This window comes from Atta colombica, unplaced genomic scaffold (assembly GCF_001594045.1).
Source record: "Atta colombica isolate Treedump-2 unplaced genomic scaffold, Acol1.0 scaffold126, whole genome shotgun sequence".
In the NCBI taxonomy this organism is placed as follows: Eukaryota; Metazoa; Arthropoda; class Insecta; order Hymenoptera; family Formicidae; genus Atta; species Atta colombica.
The window spans coordinates 4,230,748-4,251,351 of NW_017259213.1; the positions used below are offsets into that span (position 1 = coordinate 4,230,748).

The 20,604-nt window shown below is 32.3% G+C and overlaps 1 protein-coding gene across 11 annotated transcripts in view; it reads right to left on the reverse strand.

The window, feature by feature from the left end:
- LOC108684076 (serine/threonine-protein kinase MARK2-like) overlaps positions 1-20,604 on the reverse strand; it is a 103,446-nt gene that overhangs the window by 18,419 nt on the left and 64,423 nt on the right. For 9 of the 11 annotated variants that reach the window (XM_018188129.1, XM_018188136.1, XM_018188126.1 and 6 more), the window contains exons 1-3: positions 12,418-12,434; positions 7,776-8,684; positions 5,779-6,070 (exon numbers count right to left, since the gene is read on the reverse strand). The exons of the other annotated variants lie outside the window; for them this stretch is intronic. In XM_018188129.1, coding sequence (XP_018043618.1) covers positions 5,779-6,070; positions 7,776-8,503 — 1,020 coding nt within the window. In that variant the 5' untranslated portion in view covers positions 8,504-8,684; positions 12,418-12,434. Of the gene's footprint in view, positions 1-5,778; positions 6,071-7,775; positions 8,685-12,417; positions 12,435-20,604 lie in introns of those variants that run through there. 11 annotated transcript variants of the gene reach the window in all.

The following is a 20,604-nucleotide window of genomic DNA, read 5'->3' on the forward strand; positions in this document are numbered from 1 at the left end:
TTAATTAAATTAAAAGTTATTCATAGATTTACATAATATAATGCATAATCTAAATAAATTCAATAATTTATAAATTATTTTAAACGCTATAAGTATATCGTGCGTACTAATTTATTTCGAGAAACGGGAGAACGCCGTGCAAAGTTGCGTCGTAAATAGCCAACTATTTCAGAAACTTAGGTCGCATCTCCGAGCGCGGCGTTTAAAGTCATGGAATGAGGCATGAGAAATACGGGGCAAACGCTCGTTAAGAGCTCAGCGCACATTCCTCGAGAATGCTACATCGCGAGGAATATCACGAATCTCTCTCTCCCTCCTCGCACAATATCGCATTTATTTACGCATACGCACATGCCTGCGCGGCCGCACTTGACACTTCCAGGCACGGCGGCGGCCATTGTCAATGGAATTAATTAAAGCTTGTTAAAATACACCAGATACAGATTGTTCCGAGTGAAACACGTTGGACTTTCGTATTAATTGCGAGGACAATCGTTGCGTTACGTTGACGTTGCATATACGATTTTTTATTTCTTTTCTCTATACCAATAATAAAAGAAAAAATAGAAAAGAAAAGAAAAACGGCAGAACATTGATGTGACGAGCGTATTTATGAAGAAATCGAAGTATTTAAATGCGTTATGCTCGCAACCAGTCAGATACGTGCCTTTGAATTGAAAGAGGCATCAAGAATTGAAATAAAAGCTGTACTTAGGTAAAAATATATTATTTATACGCAAATGTAATGAAAAGCAGAGAAAAAAAGAGTAATCAGGACAACAATTTAATAATAATTTCACAGGATTTAGATATTACCCGCAAGAAGCCACGTGTGACCATCTTGCGCGAGTTGGTGGTGGCCGCAACTTTAGAAGCCGCCAGTTTGACTATTTGTAAATCCCAATTAGACAATCGATGGACGCCGGATCGATGTCGGATCCGACGGTAAACCAGTTCTTCGTGCTCGCATGCGCACGATTTAAACCGTCAGTAGATTAGTTGTTCTGTCTGACTGCCGATAACACGAGAATATGCCGAAAAAATTCAACATGGCAAGATATAGATCGTGGATCTTAATACGCGAGCTGTTATATTATGCCCTTTGATCACTGTAGTTTTATTTCACAATTCTCTCTTATTGTCTTTTTTCTAATCCTTTATTTTATTAAAGATAGAAATAACTTAATTCTCGATTCTTCTTCGATAACGAAGACCAACTGTGATGAACAGTTTCCGTGGTCGATCGTTTTGAAAGGTCGAACGATGAGTCAACTCGCGAAGTGTATCGTCACGCTGGTTCATTTTATCAAAAGCAGTGTCGTGTAAAAATCACTACTGTATTTGAATGATAAACTGATTGTTATAGCACCACCATCTGTCGTTAGGCAAACACTTTGATCTCCGATTGAAGAAACAAATAAGTATAATCGGCCGCTGACTTTGGTATCTCGATTTAAAGGGGCACTTCTCTTTTCTAATAACGTTTGAATTACGTTTCTCAAGTGATAAATCTCTTTTTTTTACCGCGCGCGAACTCGTTTACAAAATACATGACGTAATTCAGCGAACATCAGTGCCTGATATGTTTCATTAGGCACTCTTTGTACTGGTATTGATGATTGAACTGCAAATTGAATCCTCGAAGATGATATTTATACTCAACTAGAATAACTCGTATTGCATTGATTTGTTATTTGTAGAAAGCTTGCTCTATTCCCGTAGAATTTAATTTTAATGAAAAAGTGGACAATAGTTTTGGAAAAATTCTGTTTCAATAAAAATAACTTAGATGTAAATATATAAATCGCTTTTGATTTTTATCAATCAATTCTAAATACAATTGCAATCAAATCCAATTCAACGAAGACGTGTCACATGTACGTTATTTTTTCAGACGTCACTGTATGACTATACTAATCGCTATCTCATCAACCTTCGGTTAATGATAATATGGCAAAACGTCAGCAACACCATCTCTCACCAGCACAGTTCACATTTAACATCGATCCAATCAATTATAGTTCACTGACAATTAATGATAATATAATCAAATTAGTGATGTATATTAATGCTTTCGTAGGTGATTATCGAAACTGTGTGAATCCGATAGGAGTTTCAATATCATATTAGGTGTCGCAGGATATATTCTTCAAGATGTATCCACTTCCGTCAAGGGTCTTTGAGCTCTTATCAAAGGCAGATGCGATGTCACTGTTCGCAAATCTTTCTATGTCACAATTATCAAACACTGCCTTGTGTTCATAAGAGAAAGAAAGAGAAAGAGAGAAAGAAAGAGAGAGGAGTGATGAGACGAGAAGACTGATTGAGAAACGCGAGACAGTTGCTCTGGTCGTCGTCGACGCCGACGACGACCGTACGCGACTGCCTTTTCTCTTTTCCACCCTCGAAACGAACCACCCTCGGAGAAGAGACCACACAACTGAGGGATGCAAAGGCAGAATCAATACACGGCACCACCCCCCGGTGGAAACGTGCAAGAGAACCACCCTTGAATGCCTAGCCTCAACGTCGCCCACTCTCTCTCTCTGCCATCCCTTTCGATCGAAGAACGCATGCGTCGCAGAAAGTGGGAACCACTGACACACGTTTGTTTCATTTTACTCTTTTAACTGAGGGTGCTGCTCACAGTTGAGATAACAGAAGGTTTCAAGCTGGTCAGCTGATCGGACTGAATGTCGCAAAGCGCAAGCGTCCTAAAGAAAATGAAATATTTAACACACACTATAAAAGAAATGACTTTTCTTTTATGATTATTAAACTTGTAAGAGAGATAGTTATATACACTGTAAAAAGAATCTAGTAATAACTATCAAATGTTTTAGGTGAAATAATTTCAATCAAATGTTTGATAAATATAATCAAAAATAATTTTATGTTTTTAATATTTAGTTTATAATTATTACTAATAATTATTACTAAATATTCAGTTATATTATTACGTTTGATGATCTTATTAAATATTTGAGAAGATAAAATTTTATTTCTAGTTATGTTAATCAAACATTTAATTGACATTAATTCAATCAACATTTGGTAACTACTAGTTATTATAATATTGGCATTTTGGAATAAAAAAAGAAATTGATATAACACTGTTTTATAAAAAAACACTGAAAGTAGAAAAGATTGAACTTTCTGCTCTCTATATCTATGAAAAGATATCGACAGCTCTAATTCTTAGATATCGATATGTACATACATCCTGATGATGACGCACGCATCTGTGGGATGTAAAGAGTGGGATGCTACATCTTCACCTTTATCATCCTCCTACCTAGCAACGAGGCTTTTCGCCTCGTCAGCTGCTCGAATCAACTACTACTATAAACACCGAGAAGATTATCGGAACATAATCTAGCGCTATATATGAGATTAAATATGTTTAATGTCATTAAAAACACATATATTATTAATTTTGTTCAATTTTAATATTAAAAATATTAAAAAGTATTTCCAGAGTTTTTAATTAAGGTTGCATTTATACATAGAAAAAAAAATTTGAAAACAGACTTATAAAAAGATAAGATTTGCTATCATTAGCGTTCTAAATTATAACGACACTATAGACTTAAGAACTGCATGATACATGTGATAAAGAATAAATCAAGACAGTATCAATTTTAACACTTTAAAAGGATTTTTAAAAGGATAAATCACTCAAGTAATTAATTTAACAATATTTTATTTTTGTGCTTGTAAGAGAGCATTAATTTCTTTTCTCGTCGGATACTTAGGTGAGAATACTCGAGAGTTAATATGAAGAGGGTAAAGTCAAAGTTTCTGAAAGAGGTAACAGAAAGAGAGCGCGTTCAGTCAGCTGATCAATCGACTGAAAAAATAACGATGAGAGAAGAGTCGCAGACATCCACTTCACGCAAAAGGAAGATAAGAATAGATCCAAGTTGATGCGAATTCTCTACGGAAAATAGAAACGCTTATACGTGAAAGCAAATAAATAGTAAAACTCTATTTAGATGTTCTATTAAACAAAAGAGCCAGCTGATTTTCGGCTGCTTTCTCTTTTTTATTCTAACGCAAAAATAATTCAACGCATTAGAATCTATCTAAATTAATAACACGTTAATGATAATATGTTTTTTGCAATTTTAAAATTACTATCGTATCTCGTTAAGAGAAAAATAAATATCACTTTGAGAAACCTATTTTTTTGCAAAGAATTTGTTATAAATTTGCTATTGTGAACAGCATTTCAATCGCGATGAAAAATGCAATCGTTGCGTAAATCATGATTAATCAATATTATTGGCATAAACTAATTAAATTTTATATATTAGTTTTTATTCTTTATATAACTCTTTATTTATATTTAGAACTTTATATTGTTCCATATATTATAAATGGAAACTAGCCGTTTTAAATTAAAGATGATAATCATCGAAAGTTACGATACGAGAAAACTGCTGATGCTGGATTTCTACGAAGATTACGATTTATGTGTCAGCGACGAAAATGGGAAAATAGGAAATGACGTAAAATAAAGCTAGCACTTCCGTTTCGTGGGGTGCATCTGAAATTTGTTTTATGGTACAACACGAAGTTAATACAGATGTAAATCCCGTTCCAGATATATTGCCAGCTTATCGAGTCGACATGACATACAATATTAAAAGTTATAACTTTCGTTGTTTTATATCGACATAAAAAAATTTGTTCGAAAAACTATATTTTTTATTTTATTTTATTTTACCTCCGATATTTTCCATAAGTTGTCAAAGAAACATGTTCGACTTGTTTAAATAATTAGATTATTTAAAATAATTGAAAATATTTTTCTGAATTCAATTAATTTTATAATTCATGCAAAATAAATATTTCACTTGAGTAAGTTTTTATATTTTACACAAAAAGATTTATTTATATTTTATATTATTTTTATTTAAATAAATTTTTTTAAAAAGAAAAAAATATTGCTCGTTGAAATTTTCAAAATATTTCAAATGCATTCCATATGTGGAATAATTAGCTTCGACAGGTTGCGCGATCGTTGTAATGACTAAACGACGCTTCAATGAAGCGGGGAAATCGTCCGGATTATTTTAGATCGAACTGATGAAACGAGTCACACGTGTGACGTAAGTATGGAAATGCATTTACATTACCATTCCATTTGCACTTGATTCGTCACATCGTCGATATATGTACATATACGGGCAATCGTAAAATCCGCGCGTGGCTGCGGATCGCGTATTGTTTTTAACATTTCTCCTTTACTTATGCTTGCGTTTGCAATTTTATTTATTATTAATTTAATTTTTTATTTCTTAAGAGCCAAAAAAACTTAAGCAGTAAGCAAACTAACCAATCACAATAAAGATCTTAAAGCCATAATGTAAGCCATAATATAAGTAGCCACTCCAACATGTTGATTTCCTTACTGCTTAAGTTTTTTTATGCGCCATGATTCTAACTAATATATTTATGTTAGTGTTAATAATTATGTCATTATCGTTAACTATCAAGTATCTCATTTGATTTATGGCGATTTCGACTCGTGACAAGTATCGCTAAATAATCCTCGATATAACAAAGTTATTATAACTACATAATATTATACAGTCCAATTATTATGTCCAATTATTAATATATACGATAGACATTAAAAATTAACGCGAGTCTTTTGTTCCTCTCTGTAAATCAGATAGAAATTATCTTATCGGCAAGATGTTTGATAATGTTTAAACGTGATAACGCTGCAATCGATGCCTATACATATATATAAGCATATTAAATATCTACCTCCTTCTCGCTCTGAATACCCTTCTGCATGTCTGACAACGGTCTGAGTGGGACGGTCATCGTGTTGTTCTGCTGTTGTGATTGCTGTTGACGCTGGTGATCCTTTTTGGTAACTATCGGCCGGACGATTGCGCGAGTTTGCGGCATTCTAGATTGTGTTCTCATCTCCGTTTCTTGTCCCCGTCGCGTATCCGAAGCAGTCCTAGACAACTTAACGGTAGGCTTCTTTGGCACAATGCCGGCATTTCCGGTGGAGTTCCGCGTTGCATCTCCACGGTGCAACAGTGAGGTCCTTTTTTTCGTTCATGTTTCATAATAATTCTTCTTTTGATTTAATGTTTTATGATATGGTGTCGTGTATATAGTGAGTATAGTGAGTATGATCATTGATAACAGACTATACAGTATAAGTATTTGTTGTGATTAAAGTGTTTTGTGATAATATGGAATAGAGAGACATTGTTTTAAACGTAACAAGAAAAATGTTGTATTTGGATATAAATGGTAAACACTTTTCTAATTTTCAATATTAAATCTCATGATATCGAAATTTTTAATTGAAAACATTGTTACCGATACAGTCCACTCAAAATCAATTGGAAAATAACATTTTATTATTTGTTTTGTACACCAATAGAATTCATGCAAAACCGTTTATTTTCCATCGTTTATAATTCAGAAAATACTATCTTGACATTTTTATCAACAAACAATTATCGAAAAGATCTGTGCACTCTAAAAAATAACTCTATGTGATATAATTCTCATTATTTTAATATTAACATCAACATACTTTATTTAACAACATGAGTATTATCAATCCACACTATGTTGGTGTTAATATTAACACTAACACGAAGAAAATTATATAGACACCGCATGATTAATGTTAAACACATATCGATATTTTTTTAAAGTGCTGATATTCAGTGACACACGGTAGATTCTTTATTTATCGAAATATCTGTTTCTGCAAACACGTATATTGAAAAAAGAATCTGGTAATAGCCAAATGTTGAGTGGAATAATTTAAATCAATTATCAAATGTTAAGTTAACATTTAACTAAAAATAATTTTACTTTTCTAAATATTAGTAATATTTTCAAACGGTGATATATTATGTTTGGGAATACTTACTAAAGTTTGTTTAGAAAAGTAAAATTTATTTTTGATTATATTTATTGAACATTTAATTAAAATTATTTCATTCAATATATGATAACTATGGTCAGAATCTTTTTTTTTTCAGTATAATCTTTACTGATTTTTTCTGGTTAAACATTTATTATGATTTACGTGTAATGTGACAAACTGACAGGAAATCACAGAATGAATCGTTGTACGGTTGCAACATTGCGTAAATTAAATGTCAATTGTGAAGAAAAGAACATGTGTGGGTGTAAACGGACAGTCAATTGTGTGAATTAGGTATGTATAGGTAATCGACGCGGCGATGAGGATCAAGCGGAGGTTGGACGACGATTTCCTCAATTATCACTAAGGCTACTCTGTAAATGTACTAACAGATCGTCTGCGTGCGTTTGTATGTGTGCGGATATTGACCGATTGAAATGCTATGACTCGAACTTTTCGATAACGTGCAAAGACTGAGGTATGATCGATCATGTGGGTGGATGCCTATTAAATTTCGAAATTCGATCAATCTTGAATCTTTTTATCGGGATAAAGATAAATTATTCTTAAGATCCGTTTTGACACTTTTATTATTTCTTCTCAATGAAAATGATTATTTCAAATCGATTGTAAATAAAAACAGATAGTTTTTAAATATTTTAGAAAAAGTTAAGGATTTTTTTTTTCAATAAATTTCTCAAATATATGTGTTACTGAAATTGCTTTGTATTTAGAAGAATAAGAAAAGAAAATACAAGATCAGATGTGCAAATGCTGTTTAATGATGAATAATAAAAGAGATATCGATGATAGTGTCAATGAGTACAGGGATGATATGATGTAGATAGAGTATATATTTTACCCTTCGGCCTCATCATCGGTGACGTTTCGCAGCAAATCCTCGTGTTCTCGATATCTAAGCTGAACTTCCGCTCCGAAATCCGAACTATTCTCCAGTTGACGCGTCCTCGCGGCGATCGTGCTCATCTCGATGGCTTTAACTTGCTGCTCCAATCGTTGCAGCATGTCGGTACTCTCGAGTGTCGTACCCGTCGATGCTATTTGTTGTTGCTTCAGAATCAAATCGAGACTAAGAGGCGCCTTGGGCTCTACCAATGATGGAATGGGTGGTGTTAAATTCGTCCTTTGTTGGCCAAACGAAAATCCAATTGGTTGGAGAATCTTCGATTCATTGAAGATTCTCAATTTCTCCTCCAGATTTGCGTCCATGTTCGTGTCGCTGAGGAGTCTCTTCGCTGAGGAGTCTCTCACGTAGAGTGGACTCGTGGGGATCATTTCCTTAGATCTGATAGGGTTTAAAGCCCGTTTCTCAACTACTTGCAAACCCTTGTCATTCTCTACCAGTTCCCATTGCTTCAGACTCTCCAAGGGTGTATGCGGTGCTGACAATCGTTTCGATGTGCCCATCGGATTCATTTCCGATTCACCAACAGTCTGTCGATTCGCCAGGTGGCGCACTGTCTTATCCGCGGGCGACGGCATCAGGAACTTTCGTGCACCTGTCTGTGGCCGAATCAAACTTCTGCTGGCCTGTGTTCGTACGAATGGACTCTCTCGATCGTTCATCATCGAGATATCTCACGTGAGAACGAATACGGGAATTGGTCGCCGTTGCTGTTTCTTAGACACTCCTCTTTGATCTCGTCTTCTTAAGACAATCCTTCGTAGGTAATGTCTCGGGCAATGATAAATCTTCAACATCGATTCAACGGCCAAACCGATCAATGACGCAGCATGGAAGATTTAGTTTCTGTCAAGAAGAAGATTCGTGTTTTTCTTTTTAAGGAAGATGTCAAGCACTGCGACGATCATCACTAAATATCACATAGAACCCAGAACCTGAGAACGAATCATGATCCATTTCTCTTCCTTTCTTTATACCTTCATTCGATTCACAATCACATGTATCAATAAGCGAACAAGCGGTACGGATAGGCTTTTTTTTGTAGATAGGAGAATAAAGCTTTATTGAATGACGCCACTGTGTTGGCTTTTTTTGCAATCGTAACGTTGTAGACAATAAAGCAGATAGCTACACAGGAACGCTCGCAATCTCGTAGATTACTATGGTTTAATACGAGTAAACGTGAATAAAGCTCGGAGAATTGTAAATATGCGTATTTTTATCTGTGTGCAATTTAGATGTTGATTATAACACTAATAGAACGAAATTGTTAAATCAAATACACATTGGAAAATTTTTGTACATTTCGTGTGTATATATATATATATATATGAAAGAATCATTTAAAAATCTATTATGAAAAGGAGTTTCAATGAACACTTAGATATTAATCAAACGATACTATTAAATTGATATAAAAATAATATGCAAATTTTGTCACATATATGTAATATGTACCAAGTACAAAATATAAATAAGACTTTTTTATTAAGTTAGCAAGTCGACAAATAAATTCGATAGTAATCTATTAATAAAGGAAAGAAAGAAAAATATTGATTTCATGAATGTCATAAATATTATTTTTATCGAAATAATTGAGAGAGAAATCCAAGATATAAAGATATCGAGAAAAGAGCTATATGTCGTACGCAGAAACGTTTTAGAGACGATAAAAACGCGTATATTTATGACTTTTTACAAGTTTCACCTCGTTTATTAATTAACAATGAGATAAAAACTATTCCTTCCATGGTTAATGTCATGAACGATTGACGTTTTATGAGACCTAAGAAAAATTCATTATTCAAAAGTCAAGATGCATATAATAAACGGTGTTTAGCATTAAATTAATTTACGTAAAAATATTTTCGTGGAAATACACAATTCGTATTACATCCAATCGTCTTTTATATTTGAGAATTCTATTCAATTATTTCACCGATTGAATTAAATTATTAAGATTTAATAAATGTGATACACGTAAGCAGGTAAAAATTCAAGCGACTTTTAAATGTTAATTTTCTTTTCTATAGTGATTTTTCTTTGATAAAATGGTTAACAAAATAGAATATAAATGAAGCAGCCAATTTTTGTACTTTACGAATATTTCTGTTCGTTCTCTCAGATGAAGCAGTCAGGCGGAAATTCGCTCCGAGATTGAAATGAGAAAATCTGGAAAGGGGAGAAATTGAATCCTCTTCGATACATTGAAGAGTAGAGAAGCCGTTTTGCCAAACTTGGGAAATTAAACATATTTCGAAAGTATTATAGTTACACGATGTAAAAATTACGGCAACTTGAAAAATTCAACGGCCAATGACAAATAAATGTTAATAAAATTGCTCCCTAATATGAGTTAATGTTAAATATAATTTTTATATAATAATAATTTTAGATAATCAATCAATTGTCACGAATATGGAGACAGAATAATCAGGTTGTATTTATACATATTAAATACATATTAAAAAATTATAATATATGTAATGAGTTCTTCCTTCAATCCTTACATGGCTTTAATGATTTAATATTATGATATAAACAAAAATTTTTTCGGTATTAGACATACATTTTTAATTGTTGCAAAAAAAATGGATGTAGAACGAGTGTAATTTTTTAGTTGCAAATTGTTATATTTTTAAAGATAATAATATAGATAGTATTTATGATTATTTTAAAACTTCCATAGTTTCTGAATCAAGATTTTATAAGAGGATTTATTTTTGCCATCTATATTAACTCGTAAAACTAAAGCTTCGTCACTTGTGAATATCGTATATGTGATAGATTATAAGATTAAAAGGTAGAGATAACAATATCTTTTTGATTATAGACATTTAAAGATAGACAGGTACTAAAAACATTTAAATTAATAAAAGAAGACTAACTAATGCTATAATATTATAATGCTACAATACTTCACTTTAAAAGATATATTGGCTGATCAATTTGCAGACCAACTGAAATTTTCGATTATTTGTCAAGATAGTATATATCTTACTCAACCAATTCGTCGAAAGATGTCGAAGAGAACTTGTCGAACGACCGACGCAAACACCGACGCTGTTTTTCAATGAGGCAATAGAATCATAAATCGCGAACAAACGGAATAGAATACGGAGATTAAAGAGGATTTATAGACCAAAGACATTATACGGGGTATTCGCAGGCTTTTCCTGAAAGAGAAACTTCTCTCTGCGAAAAGTTGTATGGATTTCTAAACAATTTGTGTGGTTTTATTTATCTTCGTAACTTTTTGATAAATAACATTAAATTCAATTGCGAGTCTTAAAATTTAATTAATTATATCCGATTAAAACTGAAGAAAAAAATAGAAGTTTATTGTCGGCTTATTAATGAAAATCCTTAAAAAATTTTCACAACTTTTTATTCTCCATCATTTATTACTTAATAAATACTATTGTCTTAATATTTCCGATACTATTTCATAAGACGACTCTAATGAATATATTTATTTAAAAATTTAGATTGCTTTGTGTTAGTTAGTTACAAAATCTGTAGATTGTCAGAAAATATAGTGAGAGATTGTACACCTTATATATTTCTAGTGCAAATTTGTGTTGCAAGGAAATCTTTTTCATGAAGATTGAGAGAGTTCCGGTGAAGCATAATTGTTCGAAGTACAGCGTAATCATCGCGACTAAAGCTTTAATAAAGAGGCCCAGATCTGCCTTTGTATTTATTAATTGCTGTCGGAACATCCAATAACATTGCGAAATTCTCATTGTTTCGCATAAGCGACTTCGTAACGGTGATCGTTTCTCTTCCCGCGATTAAGAAATGATTAGATCATAAGAACTTCCCGGATGATCGCAGATGAAAAATTTCGACTAATCCTTAAACAAGCGGAATGCTGTACTATTTAATCTACAGTGATTATAAAAATACAACAACAAGACTGATGAATGATAAAAAAAAAAATACAGATTATAAAAACTCCAATAAAAAAATACTTAAAAATACTCTCTGAATACTTTGGAGTGGAATCTTATTCTAAAGAGTAAAAATTGAACCAGTCTTGAAAAAGAGTGGCTCAATTTTTAATTTTTAAGTAAAAGTTCTAGAGAATAAAAATGATAATAAAATGGTGGTAATAAAAATTTACTTTTATTTTAATTGACATTTCGAAAGAACGATTACGTGAAAATTCAAGAAATTTTTTCAAACAATCTATATATAAAATTTGAAAGTATATTGAATACGATATGTTTGATGTATTCAAATATTAAATTAATATAATTTTTGAGAAAAGACGTATTACGTCACTATTTTTTTGTGGTCGAAAAAGAAGGAAAGCAATTACGTCAAAAAATTTCTTTTTATCAGCTAAATATGCCGATTTTTGAGCACTACGTTTTATTCAATAATACACATGGCAATGTATATTTTTCAAAATTAAAAATTGTAATTCGAAAAATTGTAGAGCACGAATTTTCGCCAATTAATGATTGTACACGCTATCAGTTGCGTGACATATGCGCGATGCGTGCCGCACACGTCACATATGGCACATACGAATTTACATCTATTCGAAGTCGTTCAAGTATGTAACACTCACTCCGCGTTCGATCTTTCTCTTGAGAGAACGTCGATCCCGAAAAAAGGAAGAAATGGACGAGCGAAAGAACAAAAGAGAGGCGATATTAAAAGGTTGCGTGGAGAACGGCCGATTGTGACGAACTGGGTCCATTTCTCGAAAGGTGGCGATAAGCACTCGAAGCCGGCCTCAACTTCGTTACGCCATTTATCAGCGATAGATTCTGATAAGCGATAACGTGTCTACCTAACACTCGACATTGATGATCGTCGAGCCAAGAATCTTATATATATTATACACACAGAGCCAGGTAACGAATAAAATATATCAAGAAACCCATGCTGTGTTAAAGTGTAAAAATAACTCAAATTATTATTTTCCGGTTGGTTTCGAGTTATCAAATATGTGATATGATAATAGTGGTGAGTGATAAAACTGTGAAATGTAAATGTTATCGCATTTTATTTTCGAGTGCAACGGTTCTAAATTATTGAAATAATAAAAATCCAACTTAATAGACCGTAACGAAAATAGCCATTAAAGAAGTGATTAACTACGGATGAAGAAATATTTTAATCCTTTTTTTAAAAGATCTTTAAACGAAGTCATAGAATACTTCGACATCACTGATATAATCGTAATGAAAGGAGGATATTAAAAAGAGACCAACTTTTACCTAAAAAGGTATAAATAAGAGGAATAGTTTTTGTGAATTTGGACTTTTTGCATAAAATAATTAAAGAATTAGCGTTTGAGAAACCCTTCGAAAATTGAGCATGAATATGTGGTGTATTTATCCAAATTTCAATGTTCATGCTTAATTTTCGAGGTATTTTTCAAACGCCATGAACTTTTTAATAACTCTGTCGTATCTAGAAAGTCAAAATCTACAAAAAATACTTCCTTTTACTTACACCTCTTTGAGCAAAAATCGATCCCTTTTTTAATCCTCTTTACACAATTCTATAAATGGAATTAAAACAAGTGGGAGATAGAAAACGTAAAATTTACATATACGTCGTAAATGCTTAATAGACACAAATACATGCGGATTAACTGACTCACTTAAATCGCGTACGTTTCTCGTTTATTTAATAAGCTCAAGTGCGCTTGTTTTGTGCTGTTTCATATCTTTATTTGCTCTCGTAAATTCGTAACTATTGCCACGCCTCATGCACAAGCATTCTAGAAAGAATCGTCAAGATAAGCTCTATAAATCTTGGAATATTATATATAGAAGCACTTCACGCTTCATGTATTTAAAATATTAGATATATTCTAAATTTCTCTCATCGTTATAAATATCTTCAAAATTTTTCTATCAACTTGTAAATTCTTCAAACAGAAAATTAATTATCACCATCAATAAATCTATTGGTATTTAAAACAATAATTTTATTGATTATTAAAACATTTCTGTTATAAATGTCAATGGAAATCAATTAATAAAAAAAATAAGAATAAACGTTAAAAGTTGCAAGCAATTCAATGTTTGATCGATTCAACTAAAAATTTGAAATTATACATTATTTTCTGTGGCATAAAAGCACTATATGGAATTTACGGTTCGTGGAATATATCACGAAGTTCTTACGTGTTGAATTATCTGAATGATTTATATCGATCAAAACAATTCTGAGAACAATCGAGAGCACAGCTTATAGATACTCTGCCTACCTCTCGCACGAACAAATTTAGCAATTTAGTGTTTCCAAACTGTGTCATAAACATTTGGAAATATTTTGGACGCTCGCCAGACTTTCGTCGAGACATAATGTCAATGTCAGGATGTTATAAGCAAGCAGGTAAGAAAAGGAATTACTAATCATTAGGCAGTGTAATATACTGACACATGTTAGATAGAAGCTACACTATTCTTTCTTGTTAAAATGTTGAAAGAAGCCTGTTTTTATAGGTACGGTGCGTGCCAGTAGGATGACGAATAAAAAAATTCTAATTTGTTATGTAGATAAGTGAATGACAAGTATATCACGAACTTGGTTATACATGATGGAACACGATCAATACAGAATAATATAGTTTTAATTCAAATCAATATATGCAAAACAGGATCGTAATGTGCTCTATAATGAAGATTATTTAATACACTAATAACATAGTTACAAAATAATGCTAAATATACGTTAGTTTTCTTTTTTATTATTCGATTCTTCGGTTTTCTTATTTATTGCTGCAATGAATTGATAAATTTGCCCGGTACTGCAGTTTGCAGTATATGATAAAAACTTACTACTAGCGCGTACGTATGTTCGTACTGACTGGTATGTCAGTGCGATGCTGCATTGTTCGCAGTTTTCGCGTGCGACACGCAATGCACCGACACGCGGCCGCGCCATTGCGAATACCGGCGAAGGACTTCGTTAGAGGACCGTAGAAAAACCGACGAAATGACCGGCCTCGTCAGCAAATGAGGATTTGCGGTCGAGAAAGCAGGAGAATGACGTGGCTGCGAGCGTCAGTTAAGAATGCTCGGGAGATATGTACTTCAATGATAAACTTTACCGTGTAAATTAATGATACGTTCTTTAATAAATTGCATCAGGAATAATAAAAGAAATCACCGCCATACGAAATGTTGATATAGTGTGTAATGAAAAGAATTATTGAGATGACAAGATTAAGTTGATAAAAATCATGCAAAGAATTTATTAAATAAGACAAAAATTTTCCCGAATCAATTTCTGGATGATTCACAACAATGATTGTTCTCATTAGATTTTTCCGTGTGATGGAGAGTACGTTTGCTATACGTCAGCGAGGTAAAATACTTCTAGAAGGAAAAGAAAAACAAAGAAAAATAAAGATTATTTTCAGAAGTGTGCGGCAGGTGTGACGGTTAAATGAAATAATACACAGATATCCGGGCAATCAATATTTTACCACGGGTTAAAAAAAGATGTGTGTGTGTGTGTGTGTGTTTTGTCTGTCCGAACACATGAAGGATGTATTTCCTCGGGACGCCCACATTTACTCGCGATAACCACCGCCACTGCTTCTTGACAATGTCCTTTATGGAGCGAAACGTCGCGCTCGACAAGGCGCATCCATCGTCACGTGGCACATTGCATTTGGCTGTGTTAGAAAAGTCGGATGGAACGTCTTCATTTCTGTTACCAAGGCAAAGGAACAAACTCTAAAAGTGTCTACGAAGGCTATAAAAGAGCGGAGCCACCAATTTTCAAGCGAGCGCGCTACGATCTTGTTAACTGAACATCGAGGCAAAAAAGGGATTTTTAATTGCGATAAATTACGCACAACGCACTTCTATCAATAATCATTTTATTTCGAAATAAATCAGCTGCTCCTCTCTATTTGCGTCCACTTCGATGATAGAATAAAATGAAGTTTTAAATTAGAATAATATATCAGCCTTTTTAACATTGTATAATCATTTATCGTTTTTAACGTCAATTTTCGTTAATTAAAAATGTTTGTTTATCGTTCAATTTAAATTCGAATGAGATATGATATCGATAAATGCCGCGTCAATGAATCCACATTCATTCAAAATAAGAGTAAAAATGTAGTTATGCGCGTGTGCCGCGATGCGCGACTCACGATTAGCGCGATAGTTGGCGCGAGGTCTTTTGTTCGACGGTAACAAATACCTGCAATCACGTAGTATTATCGAGAAGCCAGGCACGATATCATACGAAATTGACACGAGATGATTCACTCGAAAAAATTCTATTGCATAGTTAGAGATATAAAATGATTGTAAATTGCATATTTAAAAAAAAAATGCTTTTTGTGTCAACGTAATATCTTCATGCTAAATGTTGCAGATTGTCATTTGGGAGAAAATTTACGAGGTATAAAACGGGCAAGAAGATTTTCCCTGGCATAATTTCCACTTTTAGGATTTACAATGAATTTCATTAAATTTGTTTAAATTGTGAAAAATTATTATTAAGCAGCAAATTATTATTATAAAATTAAGATTAAGCATCGAATGAGTAAATCGAATTCTCGTAACAGATAGAGTGAACATATATCCGTGTTGATAAGAAATTTCACTTTGCTATATTCCGCAAGATAATCAGAATGTCACCTTGGAGTGAACCAGGAAAAACTGCGGTCGTAATACAAAATTGTCAGCATTTTTATTGCGGTATGTAGCACTTCTCCTTTGCAGAGATTACGTAAGTCATATTGAATAATTGCTGCCTCCAAGTTCTCCAAACTATAATCGGAAAGTATTACAATTGTCAGTCGATTGCTTCATGTTTTTTTGTGCATTCAGGGTATTGTAATAACTGCAGCTGAGGATGAACGGAAAAGACGTGCAGTTCGTTTATCGTTTTTTTAGTGCACGACGGTCGTCGTGAGAATCCTATTGTCGAGCGGAACGAATACAAGAGATAGTATCTTGAGTAGCTCATCACTTTTGTCGGTCGAGAAAAAAGCTAGATGAAAAAAAATCAAATAAACGAGCGAGTAATTATAATGCTACAATTGGAGTCTCACGAGAAGAAATCGTCTTATATTTAAAGAAAAGAAAATAGTTAGACACAGAAATAAATGGTACTTTCGAATGTAAAATTGAAAAAATAAATATAAAATTTCACGTCTGTAAAATTTTCAATAATAACATCTATACATGTATGAAGATAAAGATATTATGATATTACAGTAATATCTACTTACAATATATACTTAATTTGTTTTGCAATAATATGTAAAAAGACTTTTTTGTACGAGAGATATTCCTTGTTTGTAACTATTGCAATGATACATCAATAACGATACGTTCAATAATGACGTTGCGTACGTCTCTTTGTTCTTTTCATTTTATACCTTATTTTGATCAACGTTCAAAAAACAATTCACGAATGAAAAATAAATTTCCTTTTATTTCACGCTGTATTTACGAGCGAAATGGAAAATAGAGGGAAGAGTATTATGCGTTATCTCGTTAGAATAATGGCCGTTTAATCAAACTTTCCCCGTCAAATTCGCAATTAAACCTGCTATTGATACATGTCGGGGTCGTCCACAAGCGCGATAAACTCAAGACCCTCTGGCGTTTGTCGCTCTTTCGTTTGAGTAACTCATTATTTCGATTGAGCTCGATTGCAACAGCGACTCTTAATTAATACTGCTCAGCGATCGCTAGTTTCTCTCCACATCACGATTATAACATAAAACATATTGTATCTCGTGTCATACATATAAAGAGCATAAAGAAATAAAAAAAAGAGAAGAAAATTTGCTTCGTAACATGACTTTTTTTTTAAACCTCTTGGAAAAAGTGCGCGCTGTAATATATTTTCCATCAAAAAATGTAGAATAAAAATGTGATAGTTATACGCGATCAAATTAATTCAAATTTATGGAATTCTACGAAGTAGTTTATAACGATAATTAAACATGCATACGGACTTCGTACCGAAAAGATCAGTTATAATGTATTATTGGTTTATGCATACAGATAATTATATGATTAAACGATTGCAGTTGACTGTAACATCGAAGGATAGCCGGAATTAGTCACTTTTTGCTTTTCGCGGCGAAACAAAATCGCATGATTATGCGCATATTGTGTGTGTTTAGAAATTAATGAGCGATATTAATGCATCGTTAAACACAAATGACAAAATGGCAAATGACAAAACATATTTTTACGTGTTTCCTATGTGAGAAGTCGCCGCTGATTCGATTAATCGACTGCTACGAATTATGAGTATATAAATATCTGTTTAGACCGTTAATTTTCTCACAATTAATGCACAAACAAGAAGTCATTGGATAATCTTTTGATGACAGTTTTCAATAAGTGAACGGTGTCTGATAATTTGAATATAATAGATTAATTCACATTCCTTCCTTGATATGTGTATCACTTGATCAAGTTTCAATATTCAATACAAATGATAAAAAGAAGTATTAACTCTTTTTTTTGTGCAATATTTTCCTCAAAAAAATTTTTAATCGTAAAATATTGTATAACGAACTGTCCATTAAAAATAAAATAATCCATTAAAAATAAAACATTTTACACAAATAACTTTATATTCGATTTTCTTTCCCCTTTTCAAATAATAGAAAATAAAATTAAATCAATAAAATTATCCAGAAATTTCAAAGGCTCACATTTAAATTGTTAAATTCATAGTAAGGTCATTTATAATTTTTTAAAATAATTTAGTCTTGCATGAGATTATGATTCATTTTAATGCACAATTCTTTCTGTACAATAAGTTTGCATCATTTTCCAAGAATCTATTAATCTTGATTAGACGTTATTCATTGTAGAAGGAAAATTAAAATGAACAAAGAGCAGAGTCATGATAAGACGAAGGAAAAGCAATCCAAGTGACCCGAAACACACGCGTAATATCGCAAAGGGTAATGAACAGAGTCTCATACTAATTATGCTTGCGAGGCGCAACCGTAGAATTATATACGGGTGGTTATATAAACCGTTAATTCTTATACATGTGCGCGTACTTCCGTCTATCTATTCTTTCGTTTGCTTTTAACACATGCGGCATTCGCGGTACCGTGAAATCTGAGGGGGAAGGAAGAAGAAAAGGGAGAAGAAAAGATTACTCCAGCTGTAAGACGGCTTGAAGTCGTTACGGTAACTAATAACGCGGAACGGTTTTCGGTCATGTTCGCATAAATTCGATTTTCTATCTTAAACGCGAGGTAGGTGTAAATTAAAACGTGCTCTTTATCGTACTTTTATTTTTACAAACAAAGAGAAAATGAGAATGATAGAAATGATAATTCGATCTACATAAATGATGTAATATAAAATAAAATATACAGAGTCTAATGGAAAGTTGCTAAACCTAATCAGCTGTTATTTTTAAATATTAGGAACAGGAAAATAAAATATTTTTTAATAAAAGGAAATTTGACAGTTTTATTTATATATAAAGATGATCAAAAATATTGGTATCATTTAATTAAATGTTTCTAAAAATATCAATCTTATATATATCAATTATATATATTTTCAAAATGCTAAAAAAATTCTTAATAATATTTACATATTTCAAATAAAAAAAAAATCTTTATTTAACACCTTTTTTTGTCAAAAGAGATATTAAATAAAGTTTAATTAAATTTAATGATGCAAATATTTCCGACCGTTTTTACTTTATATGTAAACTGTTTATTTTTTTCTATTAAAAATTTTTTTTTCTGTTACTTATGTGCGTTTAAAAATGACAGCTAATTAGGCTCACTAACTTCTCATGGAATAGTAACATCCTACATATTAAATTCTTTCTAGAAAGATTCGTATTAAAGAAAGTTACAATGTAGATTTGGTAACATTAATGCGGTCGTAAACGTGAATTGAAGTATGCATCGCGAAATTCGCACGCAATCGTGAATCTCTTTGCGAACAATGTATAATTATTATTCAGATTATTCGCAATAAAGTAGCTGTTGCTTTGTGCTTTGTGCCTTGCAGATAGAGTCTAGACAAATAAATCGTACATATATTTGTGTACAGTGGCGTGACGTAATGCTACAAAATCGCACATACATACTGGTATCGGAATTTGTTTATACTTCTTGTTAGCTTAAGAAGGAAACGTAGCGACATCGCGTTGCGAGGTCGACACGCGAGGAGCAATTTTACTACGTAACCTAACCTAACCTTGTTAAAGACACGTTTGCTTGATGCATTAGCGAGATTTGTTAGTTAATTCAATTTTTCACAGCTGAAACATTCTTATTGATTCATTGTACGAGTAGTACGTTATAAAATTCGATAATATACTAAAAAATTTAGTTAAATAAAAATTAATGATTATTAATAACTTATAATAATTATGATAAGATAATATCTTATAAATGGTTAATATAAAAATGTGATTAACTATAAATTTTTTCCAAGATTTGTTCATTAATTCAATTTTTTATAGTTGAAACATTCTTATTATACGATATTATGTTATAAAATTCTATAATGTATTTAAAAATTTAGTTGAATAAAGATTAATAGTTATCAATAATTTATAATAATTATGATAAAATGTAATATTTTATGTGTGATTAATATAAGAACGTGGTTAACATGAATTCCTCCCAAGTCTACGTCGTCACGTGCATACAATTCACCTGGCTCGATCGGATGAGATCACTCGATTAACGAAATCACTCAAGCGTTATTACTATTATCACAGCATTCACAGCTTATTATAATCACACTGTGGAGAAATATTTAAA